The 17,463-nt window shown below is 52.9% G+C and overlaps 1 protein-coding gene across 1 annotated transcript; it reads left to right on the forward strand.

The window, feature by feature from the left end:
• The first annotated feature begins 441 nt into the window (after nucleotides 1-441).
• Nucleotides 442-16,474, forward strand: TAFA3 (TAFA chemokine like family member 3). Its single transcript, XM_065038743.1, has 6 exons — nucleotides 442-649; nucleotides 5,715-5,799; nucleotides 6,074-6,189; nucleotides 12,852-13,001; nucleotides 14,336-14,460; nucleotides 15,155-16,474. The coding sequence occupies exons 3-6, from the start codon at nucleotides 6,075-6,077 to the stop codon at nucleotides 15,164-15,166; spliced, it is 402 nt and encodes a 133-aa protein (XP_064894815.1). The 5' UTR covers nucleotides 442-649; nucleotides 5,715-5,799; nucleotide 6,074; the 3' UTR covers nucleotides 15,167-16,474.
• Nucleotides 16,475-17,463: the final 989 nt, after the last annotated feature.

A 17,463-nucleotide genomic window follows, 5' to 3' on the forward strand; every position in this document is an offset into this window, starting at 1 on the left:
TGTTTTGGTGTGTTGAGATGAAAGCCAAGCTCCTGCTTTGAGAAGGAGAGTGTGGCAGGAGCCTCCTTCTTTGGACATATTCAAAACCTGCCTGGATGTCTTCCCATGTAACCTCATCTAGGAGTTCCTTGTCCAGCAGGGGCAGTGGGCTAGATGATATTTCAAGATCCCTTCCAATTCCTAACATTCTGTGATTCTGTGAGTGGGGGCGGCAGTCTGTCTGTCTGTCTGTCCCCGTACCGTACAGTACCAGCACACCTTTTTTAGGAGAAAATTGATTTTCAGGTGAATTAGCTGTCCTCCCTCCTGGCTACATTAATGAACACGGGGCTAATTGGGGCGGGGCAGCATCCTTCCAGGAGTAACCGGAGGTCGGGTGGGTGGGTGCGAGCCCGGGATCGCCGGTCCCGGGGCGGCAGTTGGCGGCAGGCGGCGCTGCGCATCTTCTCGGGCACCGGGGCCGCTCGGCTCCGCCGCCCCCGCCCAGCCCAGCCCCGCACCGAGCCCAGCGTTGCCGGCGCCGCCGCCGCCCGGCGATGCCAGCGGCCCCCGGCCGCAGCGGCCCGCGGACGCGGCGCTGACCCGGCGGAAGGGCCGGACGGCGGCCATGGGCAGCGGCGGCCCCGGTCCGCACGGACGGCACCGGCAGGTACGTGCGGTTCGGGCGCGAAAGTTTGGGGTGGGACGAGACCTCCGGGTCGGTGCCGAGCGCGGCGCAGCGGCAGCGCCGTTGGTGTCCCCGGTCCCTGGGGCGGTGCGAGGGGATGTCGCACCGGTCCCGCTGCGGGCTGAGCCCTGACGGGGGTACCGCCGTTACCGGCGGGGGAGCCACCGGGCTCGGCGTGACCGTGAGCATCGGGGACACCGGTCCGGGCTCCGCAGCGGAGCGCGCTCCGGGCCCGGGTGCAGCGTGTCCCGGTCCCGTGTCGCCCCCCGGGGCCGTGCGAGTATTCCGACTCCCCGCGCTGCGCCGGTCCCCCGGCGGCCCGCGGCATAGTGCGGGGCTCGGGTGGGTATTGGCAGTAAGTTTGTCCGTACCAGCTTCTGCGGTGCGCTCCGTTACAGATGACTCCAAAAGAAGGGGTCACCTCCGGCCCCTGGCTGCCCTGCGCGGGGGGCAGTGGCCATGGGAGTGGGTGCTCGCCCCAAGAGGGGTCTGGGTCTGGCAGGGTACTGCTGCGGGGGTGAGCTCTAGCCAAGGGTGCAGTTTACCCCTGGTGAAATTATTCCACCAGCTCTGCAAAGCCGCTTGTGGTTTTGGGAGGCAAAGCACTTGCTGGCGAGCTCTGAGGTTACAGCAGCCAAAAATGCTTCTTCACCCTGGAAGGGGAAATCAAGACCAAGCGCTGCCTGCCTTTGGGGCAAGCTGGTCCCTGCAGCCAAAGCTTCAGGCAGAATGGGATGCCATGTGGGCTTCAGCCTTCCTCTGCTTTGTTCCTCTCTGCTGGAACTCCTTCAGCTGAGGTGGGTTTGGTTCTGGCCAGGGCCAGGCTGCAGTGGGGAATGGGAGCTGATGTGCTGGTGGCTCGTGGGGTGCAGGGTGGGGAGCAGCTTGCATGGGCCAGGTGTCCCCCTCACCAGCCAGGGGAGGCTCAGGAAAGCATGAGTCGTGCCAGTTGTGTTCTGGAGGGCAGCAGGAGCAGTTCCATGCCATGGTGTTGAGCAGGAGTCTCCTCCTACCATTAGCCATCCATTTTGATGCCGCGTGACGCTTGAGGGGCTATTCAATGTGCAGGTCCCCTCACCCTGGAAGAGCTCATCTGTGCTGGGACACCCACACGCCAGCAAAGATACTGCCCAGGTGAGCTGTTGTATCTCCTGGGAAAAGAGTTTGAGCTGTCAAGTCCTCTGCTCTTCTTCACTGATAAGACTGACTGAGCTGCTGTTGACTTTGGGTTTCAACACCCCTGATGATGGCCACGCTCTGCCAGAGAGAGGTTCCTGGCACTGGATGAGTCTAAAGTTTGATCTGTCAGCAGACCTGACCTTCAAAATGCCAGCGGCAGCAGGGTGGTGGGATTCACCATGTGAAGGAGCAGGAACAGGCCCATGCTTGGGTGGAATTAAAGTTAAACCCCCCCCCGCTCACCTTGGCTGTGAAGGAAATGCTGCAGATGCTGGAGGAATGAGCAAGGAGCTGGAAATAAATCAGCAGAGAGGAGGAGAGAGCACGCTCGGGGGAAGGAGTCCTCTGCATTTCCATGCGTTCCTCTGCCACCTCTTTGCCAAGTTGGAGGGCAATACCTCCTGCTGCTGTGGGGTTTCCCTTTGGGGAGGAGCAGTGCAGCGTTGTGGGAGGACGGGGTACAGGAGAGTGCGAGAGTTACTGCATGAAGCTTCCATCAGTGCAGATCCGAGCGGGCACGCCAGCCGCTGCCCCAGCTCCGTGCCGAGCCTTCCCGGGGGGCTCTGGAGGTGTCTCCTTGCTTGTCAGGATCTATCAAGGAGGTGTCAGCTTCTCAGGAGGCTCAGCAGCTTCTCTGTGCTGCTGCCATTGCCTGTTGTGCAGCCCACAGAGATGCACTTTGTGGGGAGGGAGGGACACCTTTCCTGTGGGCATAGGCTAGCCAGTGTGGTTGGGGGGTCCAGCCCTGCCTCTTCCACAAACCAGGGTCAGTTTGGCTGCTGTTGTCATGAGATTTGGGAGGTTTGGCATGAGGTTTGACAGGTAGCCGCGTGGCATGGCAAGGATGCGCAGGGTGGTCCTGCACAGTGGGGCATTTGCTAAGACAGTCTGACTTTTTGCTTCAGGGAAGTATTAAAATAAAATCATCCCCCTCCAATGGGCAGCATAACATCTCCAACACCATGGGAAGGTTTCTGTGCCTGCTGGGCTCTGGCCAGGTGTCTGCCCTGCTCTGTGGCATGGGGCTGCCCGGCACAGCGGAGCCACGGCTTGTGCTCCATCGGGCCAAAACCTGCACCAAATGAAGGTGCTCACATTCCAAGAAGCCCTGAAACAGCAGGAGTATGAAAATAGCTTTTGGAAAACTGGCAGAACTGTAGGGCCAGATGTGCACAAACTTTGACAGTGTTGGGGAGGGCTTGTGTCACCCAGCACAGACGACCAGCCGGTGTGCTGGTCTCCTCCACCTCGCTCTGTTTCTTTTTTTGGGTGGATTTCTGCTAACTATAATTATCCAGCTCACATAGACTTCTGCAAACAATGCTCCAGGACTTGGAGCGTAATTTGGCACGACAGAGAGTCCCTCATTAGCAGCGTGGGGTGCAGGGCTGCGTTCCAGCCGAGCTGCGGAGGAGCAGTCCGGGCTGGAGGGTGGCAGTTCTACGTTTGGCTTTAATGATGAAGGAGTAAAACTGCTCTAGTTCCTGTGACCAAGGTCTGGGAGGACAGTGTGGAGCTGCTAACAAAAAATGCTAATGAAAAATTCCATGAAATTCCAAACAGAACGTAACATAAGAGAGAATACCGTTGTTTTCAATCAAAATTAAGTGCTTTGATGTGCCGGAACGCCACTCTTCATTTCAAAATGACATTCCAGGCTGAAAAATTTCAAGTCAGACCGAACATTTGTCGTCGGAGTCTCACGATGATGGAGGTTGATAACTGTCAAAATAACAATTTCTGCGAAGCTGTGTTTTCTAACAGGAGTTTGTGCATGAGTGGGAGCCCCGAGTGCCTGTGCTGGCATCACTTTGGAGAGGAGCATCGCTGCTGGGGGTGGTACCTCTTGGCCTCGTGCTCCCACGTGCTCCCCCAAACCCCACATGCTCCCCTGAACCCCACGTGCTCCCTCTGGCCATCAGTTTGGCTCCTGCCGCTTGGCACCGTCCCTTCCCTTTTGAGTGCAGCGTGGACAGTGCGGGCTGCATTATTGATAACTCCATGATTTATTTATGCTTCCTTGGCTGTAGCAAACAGCTCAGCCTTTCCGAGCTAAATATAGTTTACACTGGGAGTGCATCCTTGTCATGTGTGGGGTGGAAGGGGCCAGTGGTGAGCCTGTTTTTTGGTCCAGCTGAGACATTTGAGGCGCTTCATGGCATGAAAGCCATTGAGGTGCTGGAGCGAGTTGAGAGAATGGAAGGGGCTGGAGTACAAGTGTGATGGGAGCGGCTGAAGGACCTGGGGGTTCAGCTGGAGAACAGGAGCTGAGGGGAGACCTTCTGATCTCTGAACTGCCTGAAAGGAGCTTGGAGCTGGGGAGGGTCGGATTCACATGAAGGGCTGAGCAACCCAGAGGGAGCCGTTCACTTTTTCATTGAGGAATCAGTACGTGTTTTAAGCTACCCTCAATATTCACACGACAGGCTGTGACATCTCTGAAGGGACTTCAACAGCACAGGCTGTTGTGTGAAAATCCCCGCTCCAAGGAAGCCTCTTGCAGCGCAGATTCTGCCGACAGCCCCACCGGAGCGCTGCAAATTGCTTAAATACGGCTTTACACGAGAGAGTTGGTGCCGTCCTGTCACATCAGCTCGTAGCCACTTCAAGGAGCGATAGTTTTCTTGCAAATTAAGCCATTTTGGGGCTGTTCTGGGGATGCAGTGATTCGGGGGGGCCGGGGCAGCAGCAGGGGGTGTAACCTGAGTGAGGGTCGTGCTGTCCCTAGTCACCAGGTGGGCAGGGATGGAGCCAGAGAGGACAGTGGGACATCCATGTGTCCGTGCCCTCCCTTACCACGCTGCAGTCTGCTCCTCCTCAAGCTGACTACCCCACACCATTAATCAGGAGTATTTTCTTACCTCTAAATTATTTGCTAGCGTAAAATATGTCTTTCTTTTGTCAAGATATCTTTCTCTCTGGCCAAATGTCAACATTTTTTGGTGACATTTTTCTAATTTATATATATATTTATTTTTTTTCCCAACTGGAAGAATCAAAATCATTTTAAATCAGCATTTTGGAATGAAACATTTTTCCTTTTGAAATGTCAGTTTAAAACGGAACAATTCATCTTGAGACGCTTCAAAACAAGAAATGCCCTTTTGCCACCTTAAATCACATTGTTTTGATTAAAAAATGTCAGCATTTTCTATTCTGGCACTTCATTATACGGGGCTGTTTCACTGTCTCAGCCTGGGTTGGAGCAGACAGAAATTTAGGAGATGATTGAAAATTAAAGGTTTCTTCTCCCAGCAGCCTGGGTTTGCCTGGTCCCCAACAGCATCCCCTGGCTGGGGGTGCAGCAGCGGGGCTACTGCCCCTTCTCCCAAGAAACAAGTGACACAATGAGAGGAAACGGCCTCAAATTGCACCAGGGGGCGGTTTAGATTGAATATCAAGACAGTTTCTTCCTAGAAAGAGTTGTCAGGCTGGGCCCTGGGACAGATGGTGCCGTTGTCTGTCTGTCCGTGAGCTCTTTGCAAAGTTCACAGCCTGTGAGAGCCAAACCTTGGGCATCACTGCAAGGGACCTTGGTGACGCAAGGGTGACGAGAGCCTGGAACCGCGCATGGAAAAGCCAATATCTGGGCATGACTCACACCGATTTACTCCGGCTCTTCCCACACGCTCCGGGTCTGTATTTAGCATTTGTGATCTGCGTTAATAACATACTATACCGGGCCTGATTTTGTGCTCTCAGCTGTAGGATCGGGAGCAACTCCTCTGAAGCGCAGTCAGTGTTGTTAAATGGGGGTGAGCAGGGTAACGGGCTGAGCTCCCAGGGGGGTTTTGGGGTGTGTGATGTGTGCTGGCGTGGGGCTGGCGGAGCTCCAGGGTATCCCCAAGGTTTCTCTCTCTCCTTTCAGATGCGCTGATGTCTGCCCTCCGCAGAGACCTGGCCTCCCTGGGGTTGGCAGATGCGCAGGCGCTGGTGTGAATCCCCAGTAAAAGGTAACTATCGCTCGTCTGTGCTGCTGGGATTTCCTTCTGTCCTGCTGCAATGGCTGGTGATGCTGAAGGTGTCTGAGCCCGTCCAAGGGCGGTGGGTGAATCCCGGGTGCATGTCTTGTCTCCCAGGGCCATGTCCCTGCAGATGGGTCACTCTGGTGACCGTGCATGTTCAGGGGCTGCATCACTCCATGCAGCAGCGTCTATATGTGGGGGCTGCACCTCCCAACACTCCTCAGCCCCTCTTCCTCTGCCCATCTCTTCTTGTTTTTGGTAGAATGAGTGAGAGAGACATACAAAGCCTGAGCAAATGGGTTTTCGTGCTCACTCTCTGCCTTACCACGCTGTGGGGAAGACTGACGCTGGCCTCCACCCATCACAGAAGCCATTCAGGTAGGGGAAGCGACATCCTCGCTACCCGCGTACCATCACCCTGTGATGCTGGTGGTACCCTGGGGTCTCTGCGGAATAAGCAGGGTGGGGGTTATGTGGGGTTGAGATGTTTGTTGAAGGCCTGTCCATCACTTCTGGGTGGGAGGACAAGTGCAGGTGGTCTCTGGTCTTGGTGAGCATCTCTCTAGGGACCAGAGGCCAATGGCCCAGAGGAGCACGGAGTCCGGACAATGAGGATGAGTGTGCTGAAGGCGCAGGGCAGAATCCAGCAAACAGATGCTGAGGGGCACCACTCTTTTCTCTCCAGTGCTGCAGAGACAACCATGGGATTTGCATTGTGTCCATACATGCAGGAAACTCCTGGGCTGCTCCTTGGGAACAAGCAGGAACCTGGAGCTGTAGACCAGTAAAGATGTTCCTTGGAGTTACAACTTGTAAATACTTAATCTGGGGCACTTAAACTCTTGCTTTGTGAGCATAACTAGCTTGAGGAGCTGAAAAGCAAATTGTTTCATGTCTGTAGCAAAATCTGAGATGTATCTATGTTTTCAGGGTATTCTTGATCTGTGAGCAGGGAGCCATAACTCTTTCCATTGAAGTTGCTATGGGTGTCACAAACAATGCTTGTTATGCAATGGATGCTCTCCACTTTAGGCTTTCATCAGAAATACAGATTTTCAGCCCTCTGGTTGTAAAGATCATCTTGAAACAAGTATAAACTGATGCAGAACTGGAAGTCTCGCTGGAAAGCACAGCCTGGGCTCTAGGGTGTGAATTTGTCATTTCCAGCAGTGGTTTTGAGACCCCGCTCTGTGTGTTTATGTTGGGATGCTGGTTTGTGCTATCGATGTGATTTATGTTTTTCTTTGGAGGGGTTATGTGAACCTACGGTTGAAGTTTGTGTTTTGAGAAGAGAAGAAGCTGAGAAGTTGTGCTCAGCCCTTAGTCACATCCTGCCAGAGCAGGGGACGGTCCCCTGGTCCAGGGCTGGGGGTTCCCCTCCCCCATGAGAGGGAGGGTGTGAGGATGATGGGGTTGGAGCTGATGTTGCTGGCAGCAGAGGTGAGTGTTCAGAGTCCAGAGCAATCCCAGGGCACGTGCCGTCTGCCCCTTGTGCCCATGCTGGGAAAAGAAGGCATTTAAGGGTTAATTTGCAATTATTCATGTGCCTGACCCCACACCTAACCCTGTCCTATTTCTGTCATTTTTGCCTGCCAGTTAAAGCAGTTCTAATCCTATAATCCCCTCCCTCATTGCTTAAAACCAAAACGCATCTTCCAGAGTGACTCCCTGAGCCCACGAGTCAGCAGTTACCTGCATTTCCCTCTTTCTAACCTGTAGCAGGTGCATGAGAAGATAAAAACTCCTCAGTCGCTTCTGGAATGACTTTTTGGCCCCAGCAGCTCCCCTAGGTTCAAAGTGCAAATGCCTCAGTGTCTTCCTGGGGTGTGAATTATGTATAAATCTCACTCCATACATGAGCAGCTCGTGTATTCACCTGTTCGCAGCTAGAGAGCTGGGGATTTTTCACTCGCACAGACTTACCCGCTGTGGACCAAATCTTGTACTTCTTACTCAAGCAAATTGTAACCCACAGCAAAGAAGACATACCAGGAGCAAATACTTAGAAGATGAACCCAGCTCTGTGTCTATATTAACACGGTTTCTTTCTGTACATCCTGGATTCCTGGCACTACAAGAATTTTGCAAATGGGGGTATCTGTACCCCTGATGCCTGTGACCTGCAGGATCAGCGATGCTGGTGGATTATGTGCAGAACAGGAGAGACATATCCAGTCCTTTCAGCCATTTAGAGCATTGTGTTTGTCCACAACTAAAACCAGGTGTGGCACTTAAAAATGAGTGATAGCAAAGGAATGTTTTTATTTGTGACAATGTGGCCACGAGGTTTCAGAGCCCCCAAACTCATTAATTTCTTGAACAGGAAGCCCATGTGCAGACCCTGTGTTGGCCATCCATGGAAACACTGCACTGTGAACATCAGGCTGTGGAAATTGCATCACTTGTGCCCACCAGCACGTGGGGACAGCGATATGTCCACACCGAGCGGTGCTTCTTGGGGTATGTGGTTGGATTTAAACACCCACATGAATCAAGTGCAGAGATTAAGTCATTTGGAAATGGAATAGAAGACTCCTTGGTGAAGAATGATTCACCAGCAGGTTAATCCCCCGTGTAACGTGGTGAGCTTTACGTGCTGAACAGGACTTGCTTGGCTGGATACGGCTCCCGCAAAGGTGGCCCCAGCACCTTCAGCTAAACCTCTGTAACGCTGATAATCAAAGTGCCATCTTCGCCTTTGTTCACATTCATCACTCAACCCAGAGCAGAAGTAAAGACGTTTAGTCAGCTGGGATTTGCTTTGGGGAAATGAGGTTTTTCTGAGTGAATGGAGAGCACTGATTTCTGATTATCTCGTAAGAGAGATTTACTGGTCAGTGCATCATTGCTCAGAGTGAAGACAGCAGCTCAGTGGTGCTTATTTGTGAGATGCTTCTGCAAGATTGCCTCTTGATCGGCAAAGTCTTTGTTCCTCCCTCAGACACATGGTGTGAATTTTGGGGTTGTCCTATGCAGGGACTCAATGGACTCAATGATCCTTATAAGCCCCTTCGAGCTCAGGACTTTCTATGATTCTATGTGCAGCCTTTACATCCAGATGGAACGTTTTCCTGAGCCACCCACTCCATTTGAGGCAGGAGCTGTGCTGGGAAGCACCACAGGTTGTGTGTTAGTCCATCTCTTGCACGGTGGCAGAAAACTTGCAGCTGTGCTCAACACAGCCCAGACATTTGGTTTTCATCGCAAGTGTGAAGTGATGGGCTTTGCATGCGCAGTTCACGCGTGTGCACGCACTCACACATGCAACAAAAAGGGACAGAGCATGATGTGACAAGGTAGTAAAAAATCCCAGCTGACACGCAGTGATAACGAGCAATAAAAACAAGCCTGCTTCTCTCCAAAACCCCCTTAAATAATACATGCATCTAAGGTAGGAGTGATTTTAAGACTTTAATTATTTAGTGCATATTAGTAGTAGAGTTGTTGCAGGGCAGGGAGCACAGATCGCTCACGCCGCTGCTGCTCGGTCCCGGTGTTCGCAGGAGGGTTTGGGCAGTTCCATGTATCCAACTTATCTTCATTTTACAACTCCCCACCAGCACGCAGGGTGATATTTTACACTGAACGTGTGGAGCAGTGCCCAACACCTCCCTGAGACACACCAAATGTGTCATTTCAGGTTATGCCATAAAAAAAAAACATGTTCTGCCGCTCACTTAAAGGTCAGCCAGAGTAGGACAGCGTTTTTCTTTTATTTTTGCATGCAGGATTCAAAAGCCTTGTGCTCTTACGATGCTTTTATGGTTCCATGAGATAAGATTTTTTTGTTTGTTTGTTTTTTAATGGTTCCAGTGGGGAAATACCAGAAAAATGGTGGGGAGAAGCATGCCAGAGGCTCTGGAACTTGTCCCAGGCTCTCTGGGGCTTTCCTGCTCTTGCTGTTAAACGCACCATCCAATTTGCATTTGCAGTCCTATCTGGTGGGAAGTTTCCTGCTGCTCAGCAAAAGGAGCAGCCTGGCTGTGGGCGATGGGCCGTCCATCCACATGCACCGTGCTCCTGGGTGGCAGCTCTGCCCTGGATGCTGCAATTTGCTGCCCGAGCCGGAGCAGCAGCTGCCTGGGCTGGGACAGGCTCAAAGGAAAGCTGTCTGTTTTGGGGGAAAGATAAAGGCTTTCTGAACCTTTCTGTTCTGAAATTCACATCTGCCCTTTGTGCTCCCTGCAGCCTGGGACAGGGTCTCATCAGCAAGAGCATCTCTCATCTGCCTTGGGTTTTGCGTCCCCCCGTGTTGTGCATGGACAGCTGGGTGCAAGACACAAACTGGAGAGGGACCACGTCTGTATGTCCTGGTGGAAGCATCTTCTTTCTGTCTGCACACCTGCCCAGGGTGGCTGTGGTCCCTTGGTGCGACAGGCAGGGACACGGCGGGTGCCCGCGGGTCCGGCACCGAGCTGCTGCGGTACTCAGCCACAGCTGAATTTTTGCTTTATCTCCCTGCTGCACCTTTTTGAGCAAATTAAAAGGGCTTTGGTGTGTTAGTGAGCTCTTATTGCACGGCTGTAATGAGCAATTTCTCAGTTCTGCCTGGCTCTCCCTCGGCTGAACCTTTTTAAATTAGCTGAAAATGAGAAGCCGGAGAGCAGAAGTGAGAGGGAGCAGAGGGGTCGTCTGGCCCTTCCCCCTGGGAAGAGCTCTGCTAATGAAGCTTTGCAGGAAGGCTTTTATAAAAATGAGTCAAAGCCACAACTAAGTGTGAGCACTGAAGGAGTTAGAGGGTCTAAAAACCCTTTTTTGGAGTGTGCATGGTGGGTGAAGGACTCCTTGTGGTCCTGGACCAGAGCGTGGTTGGAATGGGGGTTCATGGTCAGCCAAAGCCAAGGGTTCCTCAGATAATTTGGACGATCCCATTAACCATAAAACTAGGGCAAAACAGTCATGTTTGTTCTGTAATGAGTTGCTTTCTTTTTCGCTGTCACCAAAGTCTACCATTTCTGCATACAAAAAGAATAGAAATTATCATTAAAGCTGAATTATGATGGCATTTAAACGGGAGGATAAAATTTATGGCCAGAGATGCTATTACAAAATACTTCCAGGATAGGTAATTGTGTAATTATTATGGGCAGAAATGAAAAGCGATGGTTCATTAAAAGAAAATGACCATGAAATAACAATAAATAAAGCCCAATTAAAGCCGTGGTAATTGCGCGGCCCATCCTTTCCGTGTGCCGGTGGGTGCGGGGGTGTGTGGCTCACCCAGAGCAGCCTGCAAGGGATGAGTAGTGTTGTCACTGCCCACATTCACATTGGGACGTGGCCTTTCTGCACAGCAGCTGGTGTCTCTCTGCCATGTCCCCAGGCTGGTGGCATCGCTGGGTCCTGGAGTGGCTCCTCATGTCCTGCTTTTCCATCTCCTGCCCGGTGCTCAGGCATGGTGGGAGCAGGAGAGGGACGAGGACTGCTTGGGCTGCAAGCTGGCACAGCCATGCCCAGCTGGCGCAAACGGAGACATTACGTTTAGATCAGGATTTCCCAGCAGGGCTGTGAAAATGCTGCTGCAAGGCAGAGGGATTTCCCCCAGTGCCTGGGGAGAGATCCTGTTTTGTTGAGCTTTCATTTGAGAAGGTGAAGTGGCTGCTTTCCAAAAGCTCCTGGAGGAGGGCCACGAAGCTGGTGAAGGGTTTGGAGGGGAAACTCTATGAGGAGTGGCTGAAGCCATTGGGTTTGTTCAGCCTGGAGAAGAGGAGACTGAGGGGATAGCTCATTGTGGTCTGCAGCTTCCTCACAAGGGGAGGAAGAGGAGCAAGGCGTTGGTCCCTCTGGCAACCAGTGATACGACCCGAGAGAATGGCAGGAAGATGTACCAGAGGAGGTTCAGTTTAGACATTAGGAAAAGGTTCTTCACCCAGGTGCTGGAGCGGTGGAACAGGCTCCCCAGGGAGGTGTCACGGCCACAAGCCTGTCACTATTCAGGAAGACACTGGACAAGGTTCTCAGACACATGGTGTGAATTTTTGGGTTGTCCTTTGCAAGGACAGAAGCTGGACTCAATAATCCTTGTGGGTCCCTTCCAACTCAGGATGTTCTATGATCCTGTGACCTCCAGCAGGAGCAGCAACATGCTGCTCAGCTCCCTGCAGCCCCATGCATCCCACTCACACCCTTTCCTGAGCTTCTGCTCCAGCAGCAGCCGAGGGCTCCTGCCTGCACCCCGGGGTGTGGAAGGGGCTCAGTGTCCTCCTGAGCCCCGGTTATGGAGCAGCCGGGTCTGACAGAGGGATGTGTGATTGTCTGCACACCTTTGGGGATGGAACGCTGCAGAAACACTGCTTCCCCGATCCCTCTCAGCTTGGCTCCTGCTCGCTGCAGGAATAAAAGCCTGTTCCTGGTGACCCAGGGGATGTCTCCGTGCTTGGCTCAGCACTTGCTCCCCCAGTGCTCATTAAACAGGACGTGCAGGGAGCTCCTGCTCTCAGGTCATGGGGATGAAGTCTATCCAGCCCTGTCTGGCTAATTTGTATTGTGCTTGTGTGGGCCATTACCCAGCGAAAGTCATTGATTTGCGATGCTAACTAGCTTCTAAACCCCGATCCCAGAGGTGATAAGCCAGCACATTAGTTTTCTTTCTTTCTTAATATTTTAATGACGCTGGGAGGGGGAGCAGCAGAGCAGCCCAGATTTCTGATGAACACCGTGGCGTTTCTGTGTCACCTCAAGGCAGAAATGCTGTCCTGGTCCTCCGTCCTCCAGCCAGAGGATGGTGCGTGATGGTGAGATGGAAGCCTTGATTTTAGGTGGGCTCAGAGGTGGTGGGACTCTGCAGCCACGGGCAGCGTGACGCACCATCCCCTTTTGTAGCAAAGTGTGCATCTCATTATCAGCTACAATTCACTAATATGTTGACTGATTTCAATAAAGCTCTTGGCTTGACCGTGGCCAGAGGCTGTTAATTTTGCTGGGCAGGATGGATGGTGTGAGGGCTGTTAGTATGATGCAGGAGCAGGACCGGTGTGCTGGAGGTGGCCTGGGGGCTCCACTCACAACCCTGCGTGACGGTGGCTGTTTCTCTCCCCCAGTGCACGTGGAACCCGGCACATGCGAAGTCATTGCAGCTCACAGGTGCTGCAACAAGAACAAGATCGAGGAGCGCTCCCAGACGGTGAAATGCTCCTGCTTCCCAGGACAGGTGGCAGGGACAACACGGGCGGCTCCCTCCTGTGTGGATGGTGAGTACCCAGAGGCCGCAAGCCGGCTACCGAGAACCCTCCCAGCTGTGGCTTCCCCATCGGTCAGGCTGGTGCAGAGTTTCTGTGCCCCTGGGATTAACAGAGGAGATGTGCCCAGGGGCTCCAGCAGCGGAACAGAGAGGGAGAGGGAGCATTTTGGGGACACTCCATCTGTGTAGCTGCATTATCCCACCCCATGCAGCCCTGTGATTTGTGCTGTGGGTGGGTTATGGCACTCCAGTGGTTCAAGCTGTTCCGGTGCATTGCTGCACTGGAGCCAGGCGCCGCAGCATCGATCTCTACACGTCTGCAGGGACATGACTCCAGCCGTGCAGCACCATCACCTGCCAAGAACACTAAGCAAAGCTCCAGCCATGTATATTTTATCAAATGGCACCACCGAAGAGCCAGTGGGAGCAGCTGCAGCCTCTGCCAGCATGGTATTGATTTGCTTGACAGCCGGTGTCCTATGAGTGCCAGGATGAGTTGTCAGAGACAGCTTTCGTTGTCCCAAACAGCTCGTGTGTGTCATTTTTCCCAAAGTCAGGGGAGCTCTCTCTGGTTACCCACGTCAGAGGCATCAATGACAAGAGCCTAAGAGAGTCAAGTGGCGGCAAATGGTCCCGTTGCCTCTGTAAGAGGAGCCTGCAGTAGGTCAGTGAACCACACTGTGCTCCCTGCTCTTGCTGGGAGCGAGGACAGGACTTTCATTAGGCTCTTTACCCGGAGTAGGGAGAGAAAACCGGGTGCTTTGGAGGCAGGTGGAGCAGTTGGGTCAAATGAGGTTGGGTCACTGCAAACATGGGCTGTGATGGAGAAAGGCAATGCACCCCCTGCCCTCTTGCACCCCTCAAAGGCAGCAGGGCTGGCACCCCAGCACCCAGAGCATCCCCCACACTGGTGTGTGAAACCCTTCCCGGTTTGACTCAGAGCTCCTGGCTCGATGGGTTCCCAGGTGCTGATCTCCAGCTCTGACCCTGTGTCACCTGGGGGGCTGCTCTGACCCCCAGAGCATTGTGCTTTCCCTGCCCCATGACCTGGCTGCTGTGCCCACATGCGGTGGATGCAGAGATGTGGCCAGAGCTGTCTGACACCCTATCAGTCCCCAGAGACGGTGAAATGTCTCCCTGGAGCATGCTGCTGGCTTCTCCTTCCCCGGTAACTGCGTTAATCAGGCTGCGAATTTAATATCTGTACTCTACCGTGCAAGTCCCAGGCACTGCTTGTGTTTGCAATCCGATTTCAGAATAACGTGCGGGGGAAGCCCTCAGGTCTGGTGAGCCTTCCCCCCCCATGCCGTGTCCCCCATGCCACCAATGCCATCTCTCCCGCAGCCTCCATCGTGCTGCAGAAGTGGTGGTGCCAGATGGAGCCGTGCCTCGACGGAGAGGAGTGTAAGGTGCTGCCCGACCTCTCGGGCTGGAGCTGCAGTAGCGGCAACAAAGTGAAGACAACCAAGGTATGTCCATGTTGTGTCCCCCGGCAGGGTGCTGGGGGGGAAGCCCGGCTGTGCTTTCCCCAGCCTGGGGCAAGGAAAACCCAGGACAACATCCCAAAGGCAATCATCTGTGACAGAGCGCTACATGATTATTATTTTCATGGCTTGCTGAATGCCCCAAAGAACAAGGTATAATTAAAATTTTATCAAACTCATTAGTAATTACATATATGCCATGGTTAATCAGTTGCATAATTTTGTAATCATTGTTCAAATTGTTGAGTGTAATCATTCCTTATGCTTTAATTTTTCTCACCCCGCATCCCCTGCCATAAAATTATTGTATTAAGTCATGTTGAGATTTTTTTCCTTATTGCCATGCACAGAAAGCACTTTTTGTGCACAGAAAGCACTTTCAATGTTCAAGTGTTTCTATGGATGTCCAAGAAGGTTCCTCTGGCCCTGGGCATCCATCACTGACCAATAACTGCCACACTACATTTAGCTCGTTGTCTTTTTCCTCTTGACACCCACCCCATTAATGACCACCCCAGTAAATGAATGCAAAGAGTAAAGGATATTTGCATCTCCCGAGGCTGCTCCTGGACAGTTTGTGGATGGGGGGCGGAATTGACTGGATGTGTTGGGTAACACTGCAAAGAGATGGACTGTTCCCATTAGCAGGTGTCTACCCACTCCTCTCCTCTGCCTGCAGGTCACCCGATAGCCTCCAAGCAGCCCGGCCTGGGTCCCTGGGGCTCTGTGGAGCAGGATGTGGCCCAGGCCGTGTCCATGGAGACGGGATGCTCCGAGATGCTCCAGGGCTGCCATCCTGTGCTGGCTGCTGGGACTGTACCGGGTACTGGATTGGAGCATCCACTGAGCTCCGGCTTCACCAGAAGCTGCAAGTGTGGGACCCCAGCACAGCTGCAAGACTCCTGTCACTCTACGGTCCCCTCCTGCCCTGTGGACACACGCACTGACCAAAAAATGGGCTCATTTTCCCATCCTCTTAAATAAAATACTCCAGTCATGCAAGAGCTCTTGACAATACAGAGACCGACATACAGCAGTCCCCCAAAATGGTTTTTATTCTGAAATAGCTGAAATCATTGCTGTGAATCACTTTTCCCCATCTCCTGAGATGCTGAATCAGGATCACATAAGGAATTGGGAAGTCACTGGTGTGTGAAACCCTTCCCGGTTTGACTCAGAGCTCCTGGCTCGATGGGTTCCCAGGTGCTGATCTCCAGCTCTGACCCTGTGTCACCTGGGGGGCTGCTCTGACCCCCAGAGCATTGTGCTTTCCCTGCCCCATGACCTGGCTGCTGTGCCCACATGCGGTGGATGCAGAGATGTGGCCAGAGCTGTCTGACACCCTATCAGTCCCCAGAGATGGTGAAATGTCTCCCTGGAGCATGCTGCTGGCTTCTCCTTCCCCGGTAACTGCGTTAATCAGGCTGCGAATTTAATATCTGTACTCTACCGTGCAAGTCCCAGGCACTGCTTGTGTTTGCAATCCGATTTCAGAATAACGTGCGGGGGAAGCCCTCAGGTCTGGTGAGCCTTACACTGTGCAGATACCCAGCCAGGGACCCAAACCAAACCAGGCTTTGTTGCATTAATCAAAAATAAAGAAAAATGTACCATCTCCTGGCCCTGAGCTCATGACCTTCTCCGGGATGCACTGTTTCCCCTGGCTGGGCAGCTCAAGGGTAGAGGATGGAACCCTCGTGTTCCTGATGTCACCGGGGCTGGAGACCTCGGGGCTGCTGTGCTGGCGGGGTTGGTGGCATGTGGCCTGAGCAAGAGCATTGCAGTGGGGCAAACACCTCCCTGGGCATCTCTGACCCCCACGGAGACATCCCGGCTCGGGGGGGCCAGGGCCACAATGCTGCCCAGGGATGCTGGTGTGCGGGCAGCTGCCTGCATCCCTTATTTAGTCGTTTTTGTAATGGGGTACGTAATAACCTGCTCCAGATGTGATGTAAATACCAGACTGTGAAATAATAAATTCATTTTAATCTCTGCAAAAGGATCTTTTCATTCTGCAGCAGAGGGAGGCTTTGGGAGCACTTTTTCTGTCGACTGGATCCGAAGCGGATCCGAAGCGGAGAGGCTGGGGCTCTGTCCTGGCTGTTCCTGTCCCCGCTGGCTTGTGCAATGGCAGCCGCTCTCATTACTCATGCAAACACATACCTCTCTGGCTCAATAAAATCTTTTGGCTGTGACTTACACTCTCTAATTACATGTTGCATTAAAAAGGCATACTCTTTCATTTAGCCGAACCGCAGAGGAACAGTTCAGGTGATGCTCAATGGACTGATTTTCGTCTCTATTTCACTGACGTTGCTGCAGGGATGAGTCCGCCTGTGTCTCTCCATCTCTGCACACTGAGATCCGACTGGTGACAAGTGCTGAGATCTGACTGGTGACAACCTCCTCCATCTCCGATGGGCAAGCAGCCCATGCCCTGGGGCCACAGCCGCTGATGTGCTGCCAGCATGTTTGTCCTGTAATGGACTCTGTGTGGCTGCTGGGTTACCCAGCAAAGGGATTTCATGTTTTGTCACGTGTTTGGATGCTGGTTTTGTTATTATCTATTGCATTGGCCGGAATGGTTGGAGGAGCAGCAGAGGGCAAAACCCCACGGTGGACGAGCTGGTAGCGCATGGGGACATCGAGCTCTCCCAACATCAGGATATTGCTGTCCCTTGTGGTACAGTCCCTGCTGCGTGGTGGCTTTCTGTCCTGGGATAGCCGAGTGACTGAAAATACCCATGAGAGGGCTTTTCTTCATCAAAGGAGTGAGACAAACCCAGGCCACAAGTTATCAGGAGAAGAAATGCACAACAGGAGCCTCCTTCCCTGGGGAAATGAGACTGAGATGGACAAAAGATACAGAGAAAAAACATCATCAGCTTTCTGTACCTCTCTTGATGCAGAGATATGTCTGGTGGGACACCTTATCAGTTAAAACCAGAAGAGAAAACAACCCAACAAAACAACACATTCAGAATAATC

This window comes from Columba livia, chromosome 22 (assembly GCF_036013475.1).
Source record: "Columba livia isolate bColLiv1 breed racing homer chromosome 22, bColLiv1.pat.W.v2, whole genome shotgun sequence".
Lineage (NCBI taxonomy): Eukaryota > Metazoa > Chordata > Aves > Columbiformes > Columbidae > Columba > Columba livia.

Bases quoted from the DNA above. Each gene is read 5' to 3' on its own strand.
- TAFA3 (XM_065038743.1), top strand. From the start codon at position 6,075: ATGAGTGAGAGAGACATACAAAGCCTGAGCAAATGGGTTTTCGTGCTC. The intron at 6,190-12,851 runs GTAGGGGAAGCG...TCTCTCCCCCAG, and splicing joins CCATCACAGAAGCCATTCAG to TGCACGTGGAACCCGGCACA. The intron at 13,002-14,335 runs GTGAGTACCCAG...TCTCTCCCGCAG, and splicing joins GGCTCCCTCCTGTGTGGATG to CCTCCATCGTGCTGCAGAAG.